The 17520-nt window shown below is 46.8% G+C and overlaps 9 protein-coding genes across 9 annotated transcripts; 6 read left to right on the top strand and 3 right to left on the bottom strand.

The window, feature by feature from the left end:
• Positions 1-1370: 1370 nt before the first annotated feature.
• Positions 1371-2392, top strand: GGI43DRAFT_429818 (uncharacterized protein; the record flags this gene model as incomplete). Its single annotated transcript, XM_083209174.1, has 2 exons — positions 1371-1494; positions 1542-2392. 2 exons carry the CDS (start codon positions 1371-1373, stop codon positions 2390-2392), a joined length of 975 nt encoding a protein of 324 aa, XP_083065522.1.
• Positions 2393-3149: 757 nt separating this feature from the next.
• Positions 3150-3854, top strand: GGI43DRAFT_380027 (uncharacterized protein; the record flags this gene model as incomplete). The annotated part of the gene is made up of 1 exon (XM_083202921.1): positions 3150-3854. The coding sequence occupies one exon, from the start codon at positions 3150-3152 to the stop codon at positions 3852-3854; it is 705 nt and encodes a 234-aa protein (XP_083065521.1).
• Positions 3855-3898: 44 nt separating this feature from the next.
• GGI43DRAFT_171851 (alpha/beta hydrolase) lies at positions 3899-5190 on the bottom strand. The gene has a single exon (XM_083199724.1). It carries the CDS (start codon positions 4981-4983, stop codon positions 3943-3945), a length of 1041 nt encoding a protein of 346 aa, XP_083065520.1. The 5' UTR covers positions 4984-5190; the 3' UTR covers positions 3899-3942.
• On the top strand, positions 5191-6389 carry GGI43DRAFT_171852 (oxidase ustYa family protein). Its single transcript, XM_083199725.1, has 2 exons — positions 5191-5650; positions 5712-6389. The coding sequence occupies exons 1-2, from the start codon at positions 5398-5400 to the stop codon at positions 6290-6292; spliced, it is 834 nt and encodes a 277-aa protein (XP_083065519.1). The 5' UTR covers positions 5191-5397; the 3' UTR covers positions 6293-6389.
• A 103-nt stretch (positions 6390-6492) lies between these two features.
• Positions 6493-7861, bottom strand: GGI43DRAFT_429816 (oxidase ustYa family protein; the record flags this gene model as incomplete). The annotated part of the gene is made up of 6 exons (XM_083209173.1): positions 7408-7861; positions 7188-7355; positions 7014-7137; positions 6907-6937; positions 6778-6850; positions 6493-6728 (listed from the first exon to the last, which is right to left on the bottom strand). Exons 1-6 carry the CDS (start codon positions 7622-7624, stop codon positions 6493-6495), a joined length of 849 nt encoding a protein of 282 aa, XP_083065518.1. The 5' UTR covers positions 7625-7861.
• On the top strand, positions 7614-9264 carry GGI43DRAFT_394879 (uncharacterized protein). The gene has a single exon (XM_083204809.1). The coding sequence runs from the start codon at positions 8046-8048 to the stop codon at positions 8808-8810; it is 765 nt and encodes a 254-aa protein (XP_083065517.1). The 5' UTR covers positions 7614-8045; the 3' UTR covers positions 8811-9264.
• Positions 9265-11104: 1840 nt separating this feature from the next.
• Positions 11105-12735, top strand: GGI43DRAFT_171820 (cyclin-domain-containing protein). The gene has a single exon (XM_083199723.1). The coding sequence runs from the start codon at positions 11262-11264 to the stop codon at positions 12444-12446; it is 1185 nt and encodes a 394-aa protein (XP_083065516.1). The 5' UTR covers positions 11105-11261; the 3' UTR covers positions 12447-12735.
• A 465-nt stretch (positions 12736-13200) lies between these two features.
• GGI43DRAFT_171800 (uncharacterized protein) lies at positions 13201-14449 on the top strand. Its single transcript, XM_083199722.1, has 3 exons — positions 13201-13597; positions 13648-13749; positions 13807-14449. Exons 1-3 carry the CDS (start codon positions 13282-13284, stop codon positions 14103-14105), a joined length of 717 nt encoding a protein of 238 aa, XP_083065515.1. The 5' UTR covers positions 13201-13281; the 3' UTR covers positions 14106-14449.
• A 1054-nt stretch (positions 14450-15503) lies between these two features.
• GGI43DRAFT_429814 (acyl-CoA desaturase) lies at positions 15504-17005 on the bottom strand (the record flags this gene model as incomplete). The annotated part of the gene is made up of 4 exons (XM_083209172.1): positions 15504-15592; positions 15704-16025; positions 16092-16705; positions 16783-17005. The coding sequence occupies 4 exons, from the start codon at positions 17003-17005 to the stop codon at positions 15504-15506; spliced, it is 1248 nt and encodes a 415-aa protein (XP_083065514.1).
• Between the last annotated feature and the right edge of the window lie 515 nt (positions 17006-17520).

Below are 17520 nucleotides of genomic sequence, written 5' to 3'. Positions count from 1 at the left end.
CTGAATCAAGTCTAACCATAGTGGCATGTAATAACAGATACGGTAGTGACGCGCCCACTCCGTGATCCTCGTCGCAGGATCTGACAATCCCAGTCTCTTATCTCTGGTCTAAATTAGAGCGAAACTCGCATCTAGCTTAGACTTACTTCGTAACCTAACAGCAGCACTATCGAGGTGAACCCTAACCTTCCAAAGGAGCCAGCCAATAGGATACCATTCCGCAGCCGAGGACCTTCTAAGATTGGCAGTTTAAGCCGTTTAGTATTGCAAGCAATCTGCAAAAAAAACCGACATTTCACAAACGATCAGCGAACAGCGCCATCATCAGGATATGGGCAACGTCGTAAAAAGTGCCTCTCGTCGGTGGTACAAAGAAATCGCTCAAATCTACCCCAACTGTGCGCCGAACTCAAGTGGTGGAATTTGGTGGAGATATCTCTAGGGAACCAAGCCCCTGTCAACCAGCCCCTCGTTCAGCTTCAGCCTTCCAATTCAGTAGGGTAGCCGCGGGGAAATAGTAGGCAGGGTTCAACTTGGAAGACTGATGCCACATATAGCTCCCTTAATCACCATAAGCCACCAGTGCTAGAGATATTTATTCATACTAGGCAAGAAATCTGCAAGAAAACTCTAAGCCGCAAAAGAAAATACACACACAAACAGAAATATTGAAATATGTGTATGAAAGTGGATCATACCTAACACGCTCCTCTTCAATAGTCAAAAGTTCCCAACAACCCACAAGAGCCTGCGTAGATAGAGCCGTTGGTCTATTTTTGGCCAATCAATTGTAAGGCTATAACATAGAAACTGCAAACTTATGCAAGCCTCAACCAGCGACCACAATGCCTCCTTGTCTAACATGTGAAGTCCATTTTTATTCCATACTAAGTATCAGAAAGAATCCGAAATCCTACGGGTAGAATAGTCAAAAAGGGGAAATATTGCAGCTTTTTACATCCTTGTCTGACATATGTGGCCCATTTTTATTCCATCCTAAGGATTGTATTTTTTGGAAAAAATCTGAGTTCTTACGAATATGATAGTCAAAAAGAGGAAATATACTCCAGCTCTTTACATCCTTGTCTGACATGTGCGGCCCATTTTTATTCCATACTTAGTATTGTATTTTCTTTGGAAAGAATCTGAATTCTTATGAACAGAATAGTCAAAAAGAGCAGCTATACAGCAGCAAGTTCTTCCAATCGATTATTCCTATTGATGTTGAACCACGTATGATAATCGGCCTGGACGAAACACGTAGCCTTTTATTCCCATAACCTCATCATTGTTGGTCGAGGGCATAACCTCCTACAAAAACTACCCTCATTGGTACCCCGAAGTCAGGCAACTGGATACCATCCGTCACCATGGATGATTCTTACGATTCGAGCAAGTCAGAAAACACTAAAGTCCATACAAGACCGTCCTCAGAATATCAGGACGACAGGAAGAGGAGGCGGGAGCAGAATCGAATTGCCCAAAGGAGATACCGTAAGTTGGCTTTCATCTTAAACAGACTATACTCTAACATTCGACAGGTGAGAAGATGGCCGAAAAGGCAAAACAGACAGAAAAGCTGGCTGAGCAGGCAAAAGAATTCTGGCACAACCTACTAGAAGCGGGGCATTCGAAGTTCGTGGAGTGCCATAACTGCCAGCGCCTGAGGCAGTTATCACAACTGCCATCGGTAGAATTCACAACACCTCTGCATACGAATCCTTGTGTTACGAGTACGGACAATGCCACTAAACCTCACTATATTGCGCCACCTAGTGCCTCGAGCCGGACGCCGGGTGTGATTGACATTGATCCTATGCTTTTGGATTTCCACGAGACCTCGCATATCGTATCCGGATCTGCCGAAACTGTAAATGAAGATTCCACGCATATGGGTATGAAACCCGTCACTACAGTAAACGAATATCCAGTCAGTGTACATGACGAGACGGGTACTGAGTGGAATAGCGCTGTTCAACTGAGTGACCAAGCATCGTTTCTGCCAGATTTGTACGAGCCTGAGAATGATATTATGGACCCTACAGAAGAGAATGTTCAGGATGATACCATGCCAAAAGTGATAACCCGCCATAAAAATACACTGAGTCAGCTCGATGCATCACTTCACGCTGCCGCAAGTAAAGGGAACAAGGCCATCGTCTCGATCCTATTGCGAAACGGTTCGAGGGTTGACACAAAGGACGGCCTTGGTCGGACGCCGCTCCGGCTTTGTGCGGAAAATGGTCACTTGGAAGTTTTCAAGCTGCTCATGGACAAAGGAGCGGACGCTACATCGACGGATTATGAGGGGACAAGTATTTTGCTGGCTGCGGTGCGTGCAGAACGAGAAGAAATTGTAGAGGTTTTGGCAGCATGTTTGCAGACGAAATAGAAATTCCAATTTATTGCATCTAGACTAATTCTTCCAGCTTGGCCAAGTAGACCACCACTTACTACAATTATATCCAGTTAGTAACGTCTCTTCTCACCGCATCTGATAGAATTCATACATTTATAATCTACCAAGGAATTCCTCCACGGTCGCGTCTGTCAACATCCGTCTCGGCGACATCGTTTTTGCCCTCGTGAGCGATGTTTGTATACTGTGGTGCGGCCGAGGCGACAGCGACAAGGGTGATAAGAACGGCGAGAAAGCGCATGGTTGCGAGAGTGGGATGGGAAAGAATAGGAAGTATTGTTGTTGTTCGTTATGAGAGTATGTTTGGCAGACTGAGTTGCAAGTCAATAGTAATTCGATCAGTACTTATGTTTTTGGGGATTCGTACGTATTCATTACGAATGTTGGTTGGCGACGAAATGCTGTTCCATCTACACTGAGTGATGCCGTGATGCTCACATCATCGCCACAAAAATTTCCAAATGGAATGACCGTGTACCTAAAAAGATTTTGGCATTTTTTCTCACGTAATAAGTAGAGCGTATAATATTATGAAAACATTGCTGATGTAGATCTCTGAGATTTGTGACTTGCTGGAAAAATCAGCTGCTGTTGGTTCTGATTCCAAAATGTAAATGCGACTTTCTATGGCTGACACACCTTTTGATTCCCAATACTTCCTTCATACTTGGAATAGTCGGCCATTGTATTCTTTAATTTTCTGTATAATCAAATACTCAGCTTCTGAACAATGGAAGAGACGTACCCATTTATCGACGATGAAGAACTGCCACGCAAGCTGCCGGAGAAGACGTGGTTCTACTCGCGCGACTCTTGGACAACGAATAGGCTCGTTCCGTACTGCAATTTTGGAGTACTCGCAGTGAACTGCATTCTGTTGGCGCTGATTCTTTTCACAACCCTCCGGACCACGCATCAGATCTCGGAGTGCTCGACTCAAGCCCATTCCAATGCTGCTACCAACCAACCATCGACTAATGCTAGCTTCTTTGCTACCCACAGCGGTTACTTGACATGCGGCCATGATAAAAAGGAAGCGAAAGCCCTTGGCTGTGAATACGACATCCTAACCAACCACTGGTTGCCTGGCCAATGCACTGACCCAAAGTCCATCCAAGACTATCAGGCAGACGGATCATGGCTGCCATACGCGGATGAGGCCAGGACAAAACCACTCAAGGTGGAGGATCTCGGGGCATTGGACTTTTACTACACATCCATGAGGGACCACATAGTCCACTGCGCTACGCTATGGAAGAGACAGTATCGCGCACTGTCGGAGGGGTGGAAGTATGTCGACTCGATCACAGCGGGGGGCGAGCACGCGCACCACTGCGCTCAATTTCTGATGGACATGGCTGAGGTAGAAGGATATCGGACAGAGCCAATCAAGGTTTTCGTTGGCAAGTCAGGATGTCACGTCAGGGAGAATTAGATGTTTGGAATAGTCATTTTGGAGGAAAACATATTGTCTAATATTACTAGTTATAGCGAATGTGAAATGGTTTATGGGGATTTAGGTGTTATGCTGCAAGCCATTGCTGAAGACCTTGTTTCAAATCCTGCCAGAACCGAGCTGTCGCACTTAACTCTTCGTAATGTGCAAAGTTATGCGGTACACCGGCATATACATGTAGCTTTACTGCGACGCCATTATCCTCTAATCTTTTTGCGTATAGGATTCCTTCATCGCGAAGGCAGTCCCTTCCAGCCACGAAAATAAAGTGTGGAGTAAGTCCTTTTATCGCCCCGAGAAGAGGAGAGACCTGAGGATCTGCGCCCAAGGTGGGAGATATCACCATATCCCAACAGGTGGCCATTTCGCGCGACCCAAGATATGTTTCCGTGCACTGGTAATACGAGCCCGATATCCCAGTTTCGCTTGGAAAGTGCAGGTAGTGGCAGAGCACCGGAACGTTGAGGACAACCCCCAGCACAGACTTGGACGTATCTCGACAACGCTGAGCGAGAGTAGCAGTAATAGTCGCTCCTGAGGAAGAGCCTATCAGGATGAGCTTCGATATATCACAAGACACGCCCATGTCAGATGTGAATGGCGAGCTATCAGTGACCAGCTGGCACAAGATTTCCCATGAATCCTCAATCCAGGTGGGGAACTTGTGTTCAGGAGCAAGGCGGTACTCGACGCTAATGGTGATGAAGTCGAGATCTCTGTATAGAGGCCACAGCAACCAGGCCTCTTCAGAGACGTGGCTGCCTGAAACCCAACCACCGCCGTGGGTGACGAAAAGAACTGGCAGCTTATACGGATCGGGGATACCTTTCTCTTTGAGACGACCGATGCCAGGACATGAAATCTTGACGCTCAGCTTTACACCATCAGAGATGACAAAAGTCTTCAACTGTGAGACATAGCCAACAGATGAGAAGGGGTGGCTTGCAGCCCAGCTCTTATCCGCCTCGGCTTGGTATGGCCTAGCTTGAGAGAAATCAATGTCCAGGGCCTCGATGGGGCCTGGTTCGGGAATAGCATTGGAGGGGATTGGGAGGCTGTTCTTTTCAGCAAAATTCTTCCAGTCCTGGTCGAAACTGAAGTGCTCCATGGCGAGCTAGCAGAAGGATGTCTGGGTGGGAGGGGTGGTGATTCAGCCTCGTTGTGCCTCGGTTGGTGTAATATGGCAGCGCAGCTCTTTGATGGAGGACTATGCCTATCATGGGTGAGTGTTGAGCTGTGGTGCAAATTTACATCGGCGTTGGTAGGATCGTAATGCTGAGGTGAAAGATGATGCAGCCAACAACATGCTGATGTCATGCTAGCATGAAGAAAGCCTCCGAACTTGGTCATCATGTGCATAACAAGAATCAAAATGAGAAGTTCAACTTCTAAGAGCTCGCCTTTGTAATTTACTGGAAACTAATTTATGTGCGTGCAATTAGGTACCTAGTATGCAAGGTAAAACTTTATACTGTAATTATTGAAGAAGCATTCTGGTTGCCTAAATTTGCGTCTTGTCGCTATGAAACCCTTGGAGTTCTTTCGCTTAAAATGGGGTCGGTATGAGAGGGTTAACGACACTGAACAGGCTGAAAAACGTTTAGACAATAGCCTTGACGATGATACGCCCGTGGTCTTGGCTCCAAAGCCCCGATCACAGCTCTTCTGGAAACTGTCGACAGCAATATGCCTGGGTCTAGCCATATACTTCTTCGCTCAAACAATTCGACTTCACCGCAATGAACAATTCTCTACTGGATTCTCAAACGAGATGTGTAAGTGTTTCGATACTCATATCACCTCTGACATCGAAAGACGAGGCTAACCTGTCGGCAGTGCTGGCAACTCCAGCCATCCAGGTGTCGCAGCACAAGTTCACCGGCGGCATCAAGTTCCACGACAATGGCACCATGTTTCGGGACAACGGCCCTGGGCTTAGCTATGTGGGCCGCCCAACCGCTGAGATCCATGAAAACTGGGAGGCTCTCATCGGTACGCGATACCTCGCCTTTACGGAGTCGCAGCGGGCCACTCTACAAGTGCCTGTAGACCAAAGCCCCGATGACAACTTGTACCGCGCCGGCCCTGACGTTTTGCACTCCCTGCACTGCGTGAATAAACTGCGGCAGACGATTGATACTTACATGTACGGTCCTGCTACGGATGTGGACGAGTCACCGCCCAACGTACTGCATCTCGAACACTGCCTAGACTTTCTGCGACAGCTCGTCCAGTGCACGTCGGACCTGACGCCCATTCCGCTCGTATTCTCCAAAGGTGCCGGATTTGCGATTCCGGATTTCGAGCAGGTGCATACATGTCGGAATTTTGATGCAATTCACAGCTGGGCGATGAAGCAAAATCGTGATGCACTGAAGTCAGCGGGTAAGGAGGAAGGCAACTCGGTAGTGCCGTAGATTATTGGTAGCTTTTATATCGGGATTATTTAACTACATGTACTACTTGGATTACATAGTATCTATACAAAACAGACAGTAAAAGGACATGGCTAAGATTGTTCATCCAGTTCCAGGAGTTGCCATGTGACCTCACACAAGATGCCGTGATAATATCTTATCAAATTCTGTTCTATGTGTAAAATAATCAAGTCTACAGCTTACTGGGCCAAACTACCAGGCTTTAATCTTTCCGCATTCAATCGCCAAACCGCATCATCCAACGAGTCTCGAGTCTTTGCCCATTTCTGAATTGCCTTAAAGTCGCGGCATGTATGGAATACCTGAAATATAGGCTCCAAAGATCCGTTTGGCTTGTATGCCGTGTATGCCTCAGGGATTGGCGTCAAGTCTGCCGTACACATGAGGCTTTGGCGGATGCTGTCCATGCAGTGCTCTGGGGACGACGTCAGACAACTTTCAAAGACCAGTTCGTTAGCTCTTACGGATATGAGGCCAGTATATGTCATTGACATCTTCGGGATAGTGATCTTTATAAATGGCGCGGCGGATCTTGTTCTGAGAAAGAGTCAGTGGAGGTCGGCGCCATGAGAGATACAGGAGCTGGGGCATACCAGGCAATGAAGTTCGTGAAACACAGAGGGACTTGGAATTCTCTGTCAGTTCAACATGAAAAACTGAGAATCAGATAAAGAAACTCAACGAGGAAAGTACTGCATACACTGCTTGGTAAAGACCGCTGAAGGGGTCTGTGTAGAGTACATCACCGTCGGGTAAATCAGCAAAGGTACCATGGTTTCGCACATTCTCTCGCATCTCGTCAGTTGTAAGAAATACATCAGTCGCTTTATCTCCAGTTAGCTAGTCGTGAATTGAAACATTCTACAGCACCTACTGGATATTAGTTCATCCCACGCCGCATCGATCTCCGGTGTTGGGAACCCGACATAGTCTGGCTGGTTGGGCTCAAGCTGGCGAAAGAGCTGCTTACTAGAGTTGTAGCGCAGACCTCCTGTAAATCGCGTCCTAATTTGGGCTGGAGCAGACTCTCTTTTCGCAATTTCTATCAAATAGAGTCAGCATGAATACCGAGGCAACCAGTGAGGTTATGCGACCTAGCTCATTGCCTTTCCAATAACACTGGTCTGCAGTGTTGGCTTTGGCAACAATGACGCCTAACAAAAATATGCACAAAATCCACGGCGCTATAACTGCCCAAGACAGAGTACGCCACCATTTCTTTTCTTTCCGAAAATCGGGTGCCTTTTCTATCTCCTGCAAGAACCGAACACTGGCATCGTGTACCGACTCGCAACTAGATCTTGAGTCCATTATTAAATTTGTATAATTTCCTTGGATTGGCGCACAGTGCAACTATGAAGGGCAACTGCCTAGGGAGTCATCAGCCCACAGAATCAAAGTCATAAAAACAAATCGAAACGAAATTAACCGAATCTCAATGCTTTCAGACCCAGCCTGCAACGTATTTCCCAGATTTGGTCTTCTCAGGTAAGATGTTGTGAGCGCCAAACGCATAACAGACCTGCTCACGTCATCACCATTCTCACTGACAAAATGACTGCATGACTGTCTTTGAGCAAGGTATACTCGAGCTTCACATTGGCTGTATGGCGGCCAGTTGAGATTTAATTTTACAAGTTCAAAACGAAAGCCAAAAAAAAAAAAAAAAGAAAGAAAGAAAGAAAGAAAAGAGATCATAGCACGGCAAAATTGACTTTGTCAGGCTTTTGCCATGTTGAAAGCGAATGAGATCTGGAGTAGCGATGCGGAGAAAGGCTCTGACGATGAAATTGAGCATGAAACAACAAAGCCATTTTTAGGACCTCAACCAGAAACATTGTCATGCGAATGCTCGCATTCTGTGAGCCAAAAGAAGACTAATGCGTGGCCAATATGTGTGGCTATTGTCTGTATATTGGCCATCGTCGCGATAATTAGCATTCCCACCACCACCCTGTCGGCGACGCCCTCGAAAAGACCCAAATCGACATTCTCCTCCAAGGCGTTGACTTTGGACGTGCACGAATCTTCTCCAACCAAAACCAATAGCAAACTCCACCCTTGTGGTAACTCTTCTGCACAAGCTCGGCAACTGGGGTGCCGCTTCGACCAGCTTACCTGGTCATGGCTTCCGCCAAACTGCCCAAGCTACGCGAGCGATGAGTTTATGGAGGCAGCGGAAGCTCCGTGGGTGTTTTACGAGGATCTCGAGGCAACCAAGGTAGCAGAGGGAGAAGTGTGGGAGCAGGTGCTAGACGGCGAGCTTGGTGTCTTTGGGGAGAGAAGGGAACACGTCACGCATTGTATTTTTATGTTTCTAGGATTAGCACAAATTCTTAGGGACAAGACGGTGTACCATGACAAGTATGGAGATTACGAGCATTCGCGACATTGTGCGTACTTGTTGCTTGACGCTGTCAAGAAGTTGGAGGATTGGAATGATTTGGATACCTATACTGGAACTACCCATTTTGATCAATCTTGTGGGCAAAACTGAACCAGATACGGATTGCACATGGATCTTACACCTTGCTAATAACAAATTACGTTAACAAATAATGAGAAACAGCAAATAGCAATGACAGGTCTCCTCCTTTATCTCACTCGTTGATTCCTGTATGTAGTCATTGACATCTAGACCGTTAGGGGCGTCTCACTGCCCAGAAGTTCCATCAGACATGCGTACTTGGAGCGTTGCGCCAGGGTGTTGAATCATTGTACAGGTCATTTCAGCTTCAATTTGTTTTCCTGGGAGGTTAAGCGATTTGCGGATGCGTGTAAGTAGACGGCGTTTTTGGCGGATAGAGACAAACATCAAGGAGGGCCAGTCATCTCAGACTCGATGTATGCACTAAGACGGCTGTGGTCAACGAATCAAATGCATTAAAGCCTTTGTGGCCAGAAGAAGTAGTCTTCGTTTTATTATGGTGATGCTGCTTTCATCACACGCCAAGTTCGATGTTAATTCATAGTTGAAAATGCATATATGCGCAATGTACGCCCATTCTTCAGCACACAATCCTGGAAAGCCACGTCTTTTGTCTACTAGTGCGCGGTTACCGCTTAATCAATATTTAATTTATTTATAGCAGTATCGGTGTGAGTCTTACTGCAGCCTGCATTCAGGATTGGTTGCCGTCTTTCGCTCTCCCGCCTTCTTAAACCGATCTATCCAATAAGACACGAACATATCAGTATATGTCCTACTTACATGCCGCTAAAGCCATATTCACCGAATGATAATAGTACTATAACAACAAAACAGGGCAATGCTGCATGGGATCCGCTTCTTCGCTTTGTCTTGTTAAATAAATGCGTGCTTGAAGCGGGATCTTTGCAGCGCTGGACCAATTGAGTTGATTCGATGCAGCTGCCATGTAGAGTCTAGACCGCTTCACGGCAGACGCCGGTATAAGTAAGAATCTCAGTAGCTTATAGCACTAATGGGTGGCGGTTATGAAAGATCATTAATCATCTGGATCGAATTAGTGCATCGATGGTGTGTAGCTGGCGTGGGGAGACGGTTCAAAGGATCAGCTCAATGTACATTTACCGCCCGCCGTGTCACTATGGTAAAGATATCAATAGCATAGGTATAAGTGTGATGGATCGATCTGTAAGATAGCTCTGTTTTCGGCCTGTCAAATTGCCAGAGTGGGGAGAAGAAGCTACCCTGGTGGCGTCAAGCTCTGACGGAACGAGTAATGGATTTGGATTTAGCAGGCATTTCGGACAGCAGGAAAAAAGAAAATAAGGGTCCTCTTAGTGAAAGGTGTCTTAATTGATGGCCCGTCAAAAAAGGTGCTGGTGTGGATCGAGTGCTAAATAACCGGTACCGGTACTTGATTCTATGGAGAGAGGGTGGATGAATGAGTGGGATGCCCCATTTGAAAGAGGAATGGATATGCATGCAAGCAAGCGATGTACACGTATCGAGTCATAGCGGTAGTATTGGTAGTATTGCAGAATGGAATGTTTCAAAGGATTCAGAAAAGATATAATATGCGTGTCTCTATCTGTCTCTATCTGTGCATCACAAGCTCACCTCCAGCAGCAATATCGAGTGATTCGAGCTCGTAATACCATTAGTCGCGCCATGCCATGAATCACAGCAGCATCACATCAAATCTCACATTGGCTACACGTGGGGTTTCTAATTTAGGCGCCGGCTTCCAGGGGTCGCCGCATCGAGCAAATCATCAGCCAGATCAAGCAGCCGCCTGTGGCCAGCATCTGCTCATCTGCCCATTCTTTGCTCCATCTGCCCGTCCGCCTTTCTCTTGCTCAAGCTCCAGCCGTCTCAAGACCCTGAAGAAATAGGGTGCTCGGTCCACTATAGTGGCCCCTACGATTTTTTTTTGGCGGCAGAACATTTGGTTGATCACGCGGCCAACTGGAATCGAGCGCGGGAGGAATTCCATTTTTTTTCTCCAACTTCGAGCCTCGCCTCCCGACAAAAGCCGGTTGCGGAAACGAACATCGTGTGTGTGGCGACCGCAGGCCCCGAAAGCTCGAAGCAGCGACAAAAAGGAGGAGACAGCAGAGAAGATCAAGCGGGCGCAGCAAGGAAGACGACGATCGATCAAACCCTTGGAGGGAACATGGGAGAGCCCAGACGAGCTACAGCATCTCATTTCCTGCCGCCTGCAATCGACCGAGCCGGCGCATCCACGACTGCGTTTCGTAACGATACCCTGCGATAAAGAGCGATATAGACGAATAATCGTAATAAAAGAAGAAGCAAAGGAGAAAAAAGAAGATTCGAGCGATCGCGCGACAGCAAGACAAGTTCTGCGACAACACGCGCGGCAGCCACGGCTACACCACACTCAACCTCGGCTGCGATCTCGACGCCCTTCCAACAACCATCTTGCGCGTGCATCTTTGTGAACCTGGGAGAATATTCAAACAGAGTCAAGAGACAGCTATAACGATAACCACAATAGCCATGTCCTCCTCTGCTGCGACCGAGACGCAGCAGATCGAGGCGCCCATGGCGATACAGCTGCAGCAGCCAGACTCATCCTCTCTCGATCCCAGCCCTGTCCGCGATCTTCCTCCGCCGCCAGTACCATCATCCGATCCTCGACTATCCATCGACAGCAACAAGAGCCCCGCAGACTCAACATCCACAAACAACGACGACTATGACCTGTTCAAACTCAAGCCTACCGAGGCGCTGCAGCTTCTCAGCACCAGCGTCGAGCTGCTGGTTCGCATCACCGGCGACGTCCCGCCTACTCCTCCACCAAAGACACCGACCGACCCTCAGATGAGCAACATGCAGGCCGAGAAAGAGAGCATTGCGCGGTCGCACTCCGAGAAGAGCCTGGCACGACTGCGGGCGCAGGCCATACTGGAAGAGCAAGAAGAGAAGATGAGGAAACAGCGGGTCAAGCGCCAACAAGAGGAGCAGCAACAGAAACTGCAGAAGCAGAGCCGTTCCTCGGCCGGAAGTGTAAGCAGAAACAGGCTCCAGGCGTACAGCGCGTCCATGTCAGCCCAGCTGATAGCCCAACAGGACGCTTATTCGATCGACGGCGTACGCCTAAAACACGACCATCTTAAACGCTCGACACCCTCGTCTTCAGCCCCGAACTTGCATCAACCAGAGCCATATGTCGTTGTCGGCGCAGATTCCCAGCCGTTGAACCTCCAGCATGGCGCCATCACCCGCAAATTTTACAGCAAAAACGAACCACCCATCTCGGTACACCAGTATCTGCTTCGACTACACCAGTTCTGCCCCATGAGCACAGCCGTATACCTTGCCACATCGCTATACATCCACCGCCTAGCAGTCGAAGAGCGCGCCATCCCCGTAACGAGACGAAACGCGCATCGACTGGTCCTTGCGGGGCTGCGGGTAGCCATGAAGGCGCTCGAGGATCTATCATACCCGCATACGAAGATTGCAAAGGTCGGCGGCGTCAGCGAGGTCGAACTGGCAAGGTTGGAGATTAGTTTCTGTTTCTTGGCTGGGTTTGAGCTCGTGGTGAAAGAAGAGCTGTTGAAGAAGCATTGGAAGGTGCTGAGAGAGGGTAAGATGGTAATAGATGGCATGGAGGTTCCGAAGCTGAAACTAGAGAAGAAAAGGAAGACATCCCGTGAGGTCCATCAGCTGATGTCATGATCCGATGCTGCATTAAAAGGTGGTCGGCAAATTTGCTTATTTCGATAAAACATATCCAGGCTACACATTGGAGTTTGGCTTTGTTCGTTCTCCAAGCTCTGGCTTATCTTTCTCTTTTTCTTTTTTTTCTTTGGCTCTTCGATTTTTAGGGGGCTTGGCATCTTGCATAGGGTGGGCATGAGCGAGAATGATGATGCAAAGAATGTAGTCGTCTTCTCCAAGTTGTTTTTTTCTTAATCATCTATTTATTCTCCTGTTGGCTAGGTGGACTAGGACGTGGGTGGGACATGGGAACAGTTTTCTTATTGGATGAGCTGAGCTTGCTTTATTGTTTATGCACAGAGATACCCATACGGCCATATATATTGCAATGCCATCTCTGCCATCTTTTCCTATCTACATGTGATGCGCAATGACGTTTTCCATCGGTGTCTGTGTAGCCATTTGTGCCTAGTACCCAGTACACCTAGTGCCTCCTTATCTACCCCGTAATGTGGCCTTTATACTACTTATTTCTTTTAGATGACACAGCTGTAAAACAGGAATTGTTGCATCTCTCGTCCCAAAACAAGCGAATTCATTCTTCAATTCTTTCCCATCTCGGCGATGTGCAGGAGCACGGACGCTCGTAGCGCCGATGGCACGGCCCGAGATCCTGCTTTAACGAGCGTCTCCGGCCCGAACTAGGGCCCGAAATGGTTCGACGTCAATTCGGGTTTATTTCATTTCTCCTTGTTCCGACTTTAACCTTTTCAGAAGCAATTGGTTTCTATTTGTGGTACAGAATTCGATTTGCACTTCAGAATCAATCTTCATCCATACATCTTCCTCTGTCATGCCTATTTCTACAGCTACCCGCCGGCGGCTTATTCGCCTCACCCAGGCCCTGGCTGGTGGTCCCGTCGTCGTATTTGGAGGACTCGCACTGTGGACTCGAAAATGCGAGTTCGAGCCATTTGGACCGGAAACCGACTCATTATTCAAACATCCAGTATTGAAGCAGCTCAATCCTCGAAGTCTTCCCAGCTCTCACGATTCATGCGTCCGGAAAGTACCTTTTGGACAGCTAAGGCCCGAGCTGCTAGAGGATGCGAAACGAGGGGGGAGTGCGTTAGTCGAGGAGTTTTCCCGAGGAATGTGGGGAGGATATGGTATTTATTATATGCTTAAAGAGTTTTTGGCATTGACTAATTGGACGCAGGATATAGAATACAGAGGAGAATAATGGAGTTTACAAAGGGCCCCGAGAATGCTACCGATGTGTGGACTCCTGAGGAGCTGGGGCGGGACAAATTTGAGCCTGGTAAGTCCCTATTGCCCTAGATGCTGCTTTAATATCTGGCTAATCGATCTTGAACAGGAACTGTCCTTACGAACCATTTTCTTGTCCTCGAAAAGTCACCAACGGAATTACTGTTTCGGGGCTGCCTATCTCCGAAAGAAACGCCATTTCAGCCCCGCGATCTAGACAACTTCTTTGCTCTCACTGCAGAATTAAACGAACAGAAACAAGAGGCCGAATTTAGGCTCAAGGCTATATCATTTGATGCAGTAACAACAACACCGAAAGAGGATCCGCTTGGGGGCGTGCCGGGAATGCTACACAAGGTGTATGCAAAATTCTTGGTTGAAGCGGCGGTGGGGTGGTGCGTGAGGTAGATGAACCCGTGAGCTTCCCGGCCTTGTTAGGAGCAGGCTTTTGGAAGGTCGTTGGCTCATTTTGTACGATATATGGTGTGAAAGCAACTGTCAGCTTTGAACAATGGCTATTGTTCAGTCATGTTGAAGGATGTGAGCTTTGTAATATTATCCTTCCAAAATAGGAAAAAGTAAGGAAGACACAGCACCGTCTAAAATAGCGGTGTTTACTATTCTTTTACCCCACGCTTCCGCTCTTATGGCTGTGCTGTAAGACCGTTTCGATATCCACTCCTAACGGCGTTTGCCGCCGGACTGCATATTCTACCGTCCATCGTTTTCTTATTGTCATATTTACGAGATCAGTATAGGTATGGGATCCGCTATTCAATATTCATAGTGGATTCTTCAAGGTTGATTTGTACAATTAATGCCTATCTAAAACTCCCAGAGTATTATAAATTGATTCCATCTCAATTTTTGTCCATGGACAAAGATATCATAAGTGATAGTTACTATGATATCATTGGCGGAACTTTGCCGGCACAGAAATGCGGCTCTCAATGCACAGGGGCGCCATCATTGAACCATTTTACGAACTTTGTATCCACTTCACTGCGGAAATGGGCAGTGTCTGGAAATATTTCCTCTTTTGGATCGATCTCAAGTAGAGAACATTCCGTAAGCTTCCCAGATCATCGGATATTTCTCCGCGAGGGTGCTAGCGAAAAGGTGGTGGGCTGGTGACAGATGCAAGGCAACGTGGGTAGCTGACTGTAGGTCGCCGAATCCCGATATATACCTTGCCAATGGAGTCCTATAACAACGCTTACACAAACCCTTGATTTAATTAATAAGAAACAATAGATTTAGAAAGGTACCTCGTCAAAGCTGGGCCTCCAGTTACTACGGTATTCGGCAACTCATCAACAGATATTAAGCGAGTCAGCGTATCACCGCGGGGATAGTGTCTTGAGACTATCCCGAGGGCCAACACGTTAGACGGATAGTGAAACAAACTTGATCGCCGTTTAAGTAAGGCATAGAGCATGACTAGTAGCGACTACTACATATAACCGTTCATCCCGGCGCTGAAAGATTTCTCCAGAGTGTGGATCTAGGAACGCAATTGGAAGATTCGGACAACGTGGGAATCAATATATGATAGGTCAGAATTTCACCATCTCTGGTGATTATGGCCGTTTTCAGTATTACATCAAATAAAGCGAACACTATGAAATTTGATGACCTGTCTCTACAATCGAGAGCCGTATGGCTGTATATTCAATTGTACTAAGCTACATTATCGATAGTTTTGTATGTGATGGTGACATCTGCTTCGGCTTTTGTCACATTTGGCCTCCCAAACGATTGGTATCCCGCGACTCAGCCACCATCTCGTGTTGACATAAGTCTGCTTTAGCGTTTCCTTGTATCTTCTACTTGACCCCCTCCTCGGACAACTCCGAAACGCATATTATCCAACAAGTTGCTTGCAGCTTTAGAATCTGTAAACATGCGGGGGTTAGCTATCCAATCCAAGAAGTTCATTGGAGCATGAGATGGAGAATCTTGACTCATTTCACTCAAACGAGTATATCGTACAACCATGTACTTACGTTTATAAACGCCACCGTGGAAGCTTGCAGTGGCATCTTTCCCAATGTGTGCCGCCAAGAGAGTCTTTCCACCCGGATGACTCTCAATGAAATGTTCAACATCATATATGACCCCTGAGACACATATTAAGTGCTTGGAGCCGCCATGGTTGATACAAAGAGCCTCAAATTCGGGCCAAGAGTAAATGGGTAGGATATCTAGTGACGGACCCCAATTAATTTGATACTTGAGTCGCTCGACAAGCTTCCATTTCTGCTGAAATATGGCTTTGTTGATCTCATTAGCTTCAAATTCCTGTAGATGGCTTGCCAGCCATCCCCACTGAAGACGTTAGCAATATTTCGGCAGTTGAAAATTTGACACTATTAATGCATAAAGAAGACTTACAAGCGAGATAAACCATTTAGTAGGGTCATAGTCAAACCACCTAATGCCATTTCGGTAATCTGCGGGAAACTCGTGGTGGAAGTTATGATATCCTTCCCCAAACGTAACTAGGGCAGTGAAGATGTGGTCCCGTGGCGATGTTGCGTCTGCGTACGGCTGGTCTCCGAGCCAGTGTGCCAATGAGTTGACGCAATTCGTTGCCTGCTGAAATAGAAATACACGGATGATGCCGGCATAAAGAAGGTCACCCAGGCCGTCATTCCATCCAAATTTGGCAATAAGGAATGGGAGGGCGTAGCTTGTGAATAAGCACAGAAAGGGAAAGTTTCTGTGCTGCCACATCACAACTTGTTCTTGGAGCAAATCAGAAATTTCGACATGCCCTTTCAGATTGGGATCAGGCTTGAAAATTAGCCAGCCCATGTGAGACCACCATATGCCCTTGTTCACATTATACGGATCTTTTGGAGTATCTGCATAACGATGATGGGCACGATGCATCTGGCACCAATTTAATATTGAGCCCTGGACACTGCTCGCACCAGCCAGTGCCAGAAAGAAACTTAAGCTTGGCGAGGCAGTGAATGATCGATGTGACCAGAGGCGATGGTAGCCTATTTTTATTCAATAAGATGAGACTGGTCCAATTCTTCCCATGATCGTAGCCCGAGAAGCAAAATCATATACGTACCAGCTGTGATACCAACGCCAGATATTATATATAATATTACTCCCAATATAAATGTCTGGCGAGTTAATGATTGAAAAAGGCTCCAAGAAAAGCCAATGAGAGGTAAAATAATACAGAAAGTAATGTTATTCGGTTGTAAAGTGGAGAGAAATCTTCTAATAGTGTGAAGACTTCGCTTGAAGACATTGCCGGTCCGGTAAAAGATCCTTGGCTTGGCAGCCATTTTGGGGAGACAAGTCTCTAGAAATGGGTTGGAATTTAAAAAAAAAAAAAAAAAAAAAAAATAAGTAATTAAGATGATCCTTTAGATAAGTTTTCAAATAGAGAGTTGAAAAGATTCAGATATTTCATGCTATGTGTAACATGACAAAGTGGCAGGTCACCTTTTATAAATTTCTATATAAATAATACGTCTTAGCTTATACGCTTGAAGTAAAGATCTATGAGATATATATGTGCTCCCCCTGTTCCAAACGAATATGTTGACAGTTTTACAGTGTCTGCTCCACCACATTCCCTCCGCCGCTTTCTCCACTTTGCTACGCGGTTCTCGGTTTTATGATGAAACCTAGGCAATACGGTAGAACTTGACAAACCGCACAAGCGGCGTCTGGCCGTCGGGGATTGAAATTTGCCGATATCTCAGAAAATGACTCTGTCGGACCCGGAGGCAACTAATCAGCTCCAAGGATTTCTGCATGACCTTCTCTTTCAACTCAAGCGAAGTTGCGATAGGAT

The sequence above is a fragment of the Trichoderma evansii genome (genome assembly GCF_050947405.1).
Source record: "Trichoderma evansii strain SZMC 28006 chromosome Unknown GGI43scaffold_2, whole genome shotgun sequence".
Lineage (NCBI taxonomy): Eukaryota > Fungi > Ascomycota > Sordariomycetes > Hypocreales > Hypocreaceae > Trichoderma > Trichoderma evansii.
The sequence above is the reverse complement of the archived record's forward strand: the minus strand, read 5'-3'. Positions and strand labels throughout refer to the sequence as shown.

Coding starts and splice junctions, on each gene's coding strand:
- GGI43DRAFT_171800 (XM_083199722.1), top strand. CDS start 13,282: ATGCCTATTTCTACAGCTACCCGCCGGCGGCTTATTCGCCTCACCCAG. Junction 13,598..13,647: donor AGGAATGTGGGGAGGATATG/GTATTTATTATA, acceptor AATTGGACGCAG/GATATAGAATACAGAGGAGA. Junction 13,750..13,806: donor GCGGGACAAATTTGAGCCTG/GTAAGTCCCTAT, acceptor GATCTTGAACAG/GAACTGTCCTTACGAACCAT.
- GGI43DRAFT_171820 (XM_083199723.1), top strand. CDS start 11,262: ATGTCCTCCTCTGCTGCGACCGAGACGCAGCAGATCGAGGCGCCCATG.
- GGI43DRAFT_394879 (XM_083204809.1), top strand. CDS start 8,046: ATGTTGAAAGCGAATGAGATCTGGAGTAGCGATGCGGAGAAAGGCTCT.
- GGI43DRAFT_171852 (XM_083199725.1), top strand. CDS start 5,398: ATGAAACCCTTGGAGTTCTTTCGCTTAAAATGGGGTCGGTATGAGAGG. Junction 5,651..5,711: donor TGGATTCTCAAACGAGATGT/GTAAGTGTTTCG, acceptor ACCTGTCGGCAG/TGCTGGCAACTCCAGCCATC.
- GGI43DRAFT_171851 (XM_083199724.1), bottom strand. CDS start 4,983: ATGGAGCACTTCAGTTTCGACCAGGACTGGAAGAATTTTGCTGAAAAG.